Below are 5,157 nucleotides of genomic sequence, written 5' to 3'. Positions count from 1 at the left end.
TTTAAGTTTACACAGTCACGTTCCATCACCGTCTGCAAGATCAAGATCTCAGTAAGAAAAAAAAGAAAAAAAAAAAAAAAAAAAAGAAGAAAAAGAAAAAAAAGAAAAATAGCCCCTTCTGTCACAGACTTGCTCTCTTCGTTTGTCACAAGCCCAAAGCAGCAGAGCAAGCGAGGTGCTAGCGAGCGAAGAGCCTGCCCAAAGGGGCARCCGGGCTGCCGCAGCGTCAGGAGCAACCTGCACCCGCAGCATCACTGCAAGGTGCCTCCTGCCCTGTCCACGGGGAAGCAGGCTCAAAAATCAACCTTGCTCTATTACAAACAATAATGTAGGAGACCCAGCGACAACAAATCCGTTTCCTCCCTCTYAGTTCAGCATTCCCTGTCTCTTGGTCGCAACTCCTATTTCCACGCGGACTTTTAATCACGGTTGTTCATGCCCCAGGAGCCGTCTCTGCAGCACACTGTGCCTCAGGACCCCAAAACCGAGGTGCACAGGCACTGATGGGCCTTGCCAGGCACCCGAGCGTACCACCTGAGAACCTCCAGCCTCTTGAAAGCATCGTGCTGCTGAGCAAGGCAGAGCCAAAGCRCTTTGGAGCCTAACATTAACAGCAGGCAAAGTGCCAGCTCTGGGCTAGCGCCCTGGAGGCAAAAGAGAACAGGGGCCTGAGCGGGATGTTGGGAGATACAGTACCAAGAATGAGGTAGGGGCTGGGTGGGATCTCAGCTGACTTGGGTTGGCTACATATGTGCAGTGTCTACCTCTCAGAYGTCTCCACTCGCATCCTTCCTCTGGGGACGTGCCCAGCACAACCTTCCTGCCCAACAACAGAATGAAGTGAGCAGGTCCAAGGGGACTRTCTGGGACTGCTTTGCCCTAGCACCTAAGCTCTCTGCTTAGGGCTTCTTCTTCCCTTTCTTTTTCTTCCCACCYGATGCTTCCTCAGCTGCTCGCTTCTCCTCCTTCAGCTCCTTGTATCGCCACTTGGGTGGTTCCAGTAGCTTCTTGTCCCTTGAGCGTCGCTTCTTCTCCTTGCACGCAGGTGGGGAGGAAGACTTGRTCAGTTTGATTTTAGGGATTTGGTCTCCAGGGAAGATGCTGTTCCTCCACAACAGCCTCCAGGGYAGGAAGCTCCTGAGACCAGTGACAGGTTGATAGGTTGACAGCAGCCTGATCTCTGACACAACTTGGCTGTTGCAAGAGGATCCCCCAGCACCAGAGCATGAGCTGGTTTCTGACTCAGGGTCCCGGTCTGGCGTGTACTCCTTGAGGATCTCTGGAACAGACAGTCTGTGCTTGCCTACTTCTGGGGGACTGTTGGGGCAGATGGTTTGGCAAGCAGTGGCTACRAATGGACTGGCTAGGCAGGTGGTCATCCTGACCATGTGGTCCATCACACCATCCTCCTCAGGGTCATGGGGGAAATTGAAGGTGAATGCAGACCGGATCTTCTCCGACAGCCTCTCACCTCTGGATTTTGGGCTCACAGCCTTGGCCACTAGCTCGGCCAAGGCTGGCCACTCYGGCAGGTACCGGCTGCTGAACTGTTCTGCCCGTGGGCGCTGCAGGAGGTTCCGGATGTGAGCAATCGTCTCAAAGCGCCCTGTGAGCGCTGCCCAGTCCCTGGCCGTCTTCCCCTTGATGTGGTCCACCGCTTTCAGGTCAGCTCCTGAGAACACCAGGATGCAAAGAGACATCACGGCACATCAGAAAGCGCAGAACGCAGGCACGAGCTGCCTCGCTGCAGCTGAGGGAAACAGCAACACAAAGAAAAACACAAACAAAAAAAACAAACCACCCACAGGAAAACCCATGTTCCACCTAAAAAGTTTTGGAACCAAGTTCAAAGCCCAGCATTTGAGGGGAAGTGGCCAGCAGGTGTCAGCCACGACCCAGGCTCTGCGCTGGCCCTGGGCTCCCCGGCCTCAGTTCAGAGGAAAGACCGAGCAGCCCTGGCCAGAGCTGCCTCCTCACTGCAGGAGCGGTTCTCTGCAGAGCCAGGCAGACCAGGCTACCTCTCAGCTGTTCAAGACTAACACCACACCTAACGCCGAGCGTGCCTAGCGAATCRCAAGATAGGCATGAAGTCCTCATGCTCGCTTAAACCTTGCAGCAAGAAAGCACCAGTGCAAARCCCCCATGTTTTTCCACAAAGGCATCGTTTCTAATCTTACAAGAACGCATGAAAAGACAGCAAGACAGTTGCCACATTTAACCAGAGAGGAGGCATCCATGAGATGTCAAAGAAACAACCAACTCCTTTCATGAGGATGTTCACATCTGCAAAAAAAAAAAAAAAAAAAAAGTCTTACCCAGAAATTTGAATTATCTGAGAACAGTACTCACCAGCCAAGAGCAGGGCTGTCACGCAGTCCTTCTTCCCCTGCACCGCAGCCTTCATCAGGGCGGTCAGACCCCGGAAGTCTCTCTTGTCGACTTCTAGAGCTGGGTAGTAGTTCAGCAGATAGTTGACTATTGTGATGTGTCCTTAACAATCAGAGAGAAGCTGCATTATAGTTCTGACAATTAACAAGTGATAACTATTTAATGCCTACTTGTAGGAAAAAATGTTTAGCAACTACATTTTTTGAAGACATGCAGTAACTTACAGGGAACTGGACCTAAAAGATTGTTTTATTTTTTAAAAGCCTAGGTAATGAAATGCAGAGAACATTGTTAGCTCACCAGCTGCTTTGAGCCGATAAAATGGGAAAGAATCCAGCAATGCAAAAATCACCAATTCCAACAACTATACAGAAAGTAGGAATAAAATGTGATCCCCATTTTTAGATCCTACTTTTTTTCCCTCTGGGGTTAATCAACAAGGACTTATGCCAAAGGGAGCAGCATTATTCTGCTGTAAGGAGAAAAATACATAAAACTGTGACAGAAGATTCAGTCCCTAAATGTGCAATTTATCAGCTCAGACCTTTTGTTGATGTAAATCACTGTAGCTGGTTTGGCTTTATTGGAGAGCTGTTGCATTAGCTGAGCTGAGGGTCTGGCTCAATCACTATTTCTGTTGCTAGAAACAATTAATCAGGCAGGACAAATTGCATGGCCAAGAGAACATTACTGTAAGAACCTCCACTTTTGCAGAAGCTACCGATTTTTAAAGCTGTGCTAACATAAGAAACCATGAACCTGGATAGGGTGAGTCACTTTTCTTAGGACTCGTGAACTCCATGACTGTTTGTTTTAGGGCCCTCGGAGGGGAAATGTAGGGGGTTACGGTGCTTCTTGAGAGAAGTCTCAAGATGAGCTGTCACATACAAAGTAGGTTGGGTTTAGCATGGTGCCTACCTGCTTGAGCTGCCATCATCAGCGCCGTGTTCCCATCATTATCTTGATGGTTGATATTTATATATGGGCATTTTCTCAGCAGAGGCACAATATCCATAAAGCCCTTGTAGCAGGCAACCATCAGCCCATTCTGGAGAGGAGGCAGCACTAAGATCCAAGGCTGTTGTCACACTGCCCTCCCCACCAAGGCTGTTGTCACACTGCCCTCCCCACCATGATGTTCTCCGCAGCCATGACCTTCTCCCAGCCCTGCACGTTGCTCCTACAGGCCTATTCTCTCTTTTTTCCCCCCCTCCACCCTAAGCCAGGATGGGAAAACAGCGGATAACATGAGAAAACTGGGGGCACCTGGGCCTACTCTGAGGACTGGTGCAAAACCAGGACAACCCATGGATGGCTCAGCTCACTGGTCCCTCAGGTCTGACTTGCTTCCCCAGCATTTCAACCCAGCATCCTGCCTCCTGCTCTATCTGCTTTAGCAGTGGCCATTCTTCAGAATTTGCCTGTTCCTGGAAAATCCTCTTTCTAGTCACCACATCTCTGCCAAGGTCCCCCAGTGCCTGCACATGTCTGGCACCCCATCACTTACCCTCCCATTGATGTCCAGCTCCATGGCTTCCTGCCTGCTTACCCCACGCTCCAGTTTCTCTTGCACCAGCTTGGCATCATTTCTGAGGCAGCACTGGTAGAGGCTAAGATCCTCACCACCGTCAGCCCTCACGGAGAGCTCATAGCAAGGGTAGACAGAGTCATCAGAGAAGATGCTGCTGGTATCTGAGGACTCAGACTCCTCACTTGACTCATCTTCCTCCTCTTCATAGTGCAGCTCTGGGTCAGAGGCATCCAGGCTTGGAGCAGGGTCTGCAGCTTGTTCTCTTCCACCACATTCATCTGTCATCCGGCCCATTCAGAGGCAGCAAGTCCAGCTTGGCACCAAGCCCTGCCTTGGGCCAGAAGCGTCTCCCCTGCTCAGAGAGGCCGTGGGCACTTCTGAACCTTTCACTCCCTGCTGCGCAAACACAAAGCAGCGCCTGGGAACCACGCGAGGCCCAGGCTCCTCTCTCCCGGCTGTGAAATCTCAGCGAACGTCAACGGGCCAGTCACTTCCCAGCCTCTGGGACAAAATGCATTTAAAACTTAACTCTCTCCCCATTTCAAATGCTTGCATCAAGAGCTTGGATGCTGCAGGACTTATGCAGAGTTAGAGTCAGAGAGCAGGCAGATCGCTCCTGAGAGCATTATCTACAGTGCAGAGCAGGGAAAACAAGGGGATATCASAAGAGTTCAAAATCTGGATAAACTCACGACCAGAGCAGAACCCTGTGTAGCAGCATCTAGCCAAGCACGTAGGGTTGAGATAATTTTCTAAACAGAAACCAACCATTAACTAATGACAGCCATGAGAGAGAAATCTTAGCAATTTCATTAAATTATCCCACCCCCCTTAAAAATCCAGAGCCAGAAGGTGTCTGGGTGAGGGATGTCCTGCTCTTAACACCCTGCTCTTACCTGGGGCTGCTCAGACCCTCCATGCAAGTCCCTCTTTGGCTGGGTGTCATCGCTGCTCAGACCAGGGAGAAGAGCGCTGTAAGACTCCACAGCCAGTGGAAAGTTCTCCCCCTTTTTAGCATGGAAAAAGGCTTCTCTCTGGTCCTGTGATGGCCTTTGAGCACCTAAGCTGTCACAAGCTGCACATTAACATGGGCTTAGCTAGCCAAGGTATCTTAATTTAAACTGCTGCTTAAAATGGCTCCATCCATCCTGAGCAGGATCAGGACTGCTTGGGCAGGCTTTGGCGTCTTTAGCTGAGAAGCTGCTGCCCTTCTACTGCTGTATTTTTATACCTGTYTC

The 5,157-nt window shown here is 50.5% G+C and overlaps 1 protein-coding gene across 1 annotated transcript; it reads right to left on the bottom strand.

The window, feature by feature from the left end:
• Positions 1–899: 899 nt before the first annotated feature.
• On the bottom strand, positions 900–4,204 carry ANKRD33 (ankyrin repeat domain 33). Its single transcript, XM_085315619.1, has 4 exons — positions 3,896–4,204; positions 3,307–3,436; positions 2,350–2,490; positions 900–1,672 (listed from the first exon to the last, which is right to left on the bottom strand). The coding sequence occupies exons 1-4, from the start codon at positions 4,202–4,204 to the stop codon at positions 900–902; spliced, it is 1,353 nt and encodes a 450-aa protein (XP_085171745.1).
• Between the last annotated feature and the right edge of the window lie 953 nt (positions 4,205–5,157).

This window comes from Rhea americana, unplaced genomic scaffold (assembly GCF_003343005.1).
Source record: "Rhea americana isolate MKP2758 unplaced genomic scaffold, rheAme1 scaffold_432, whole genome shotgun sequence".
Taxonomy (NCBI): domain Eukaryota; kingdom Metazoa; phylum Chordata; class Aves; order Rheiformes; family Rheidae; genus Rhea; species Rhea americana.
Note: the sequence above shows the minus strand (reverse complement) of the source record. Positions and strands in the feature narration are given on the sequence as shown.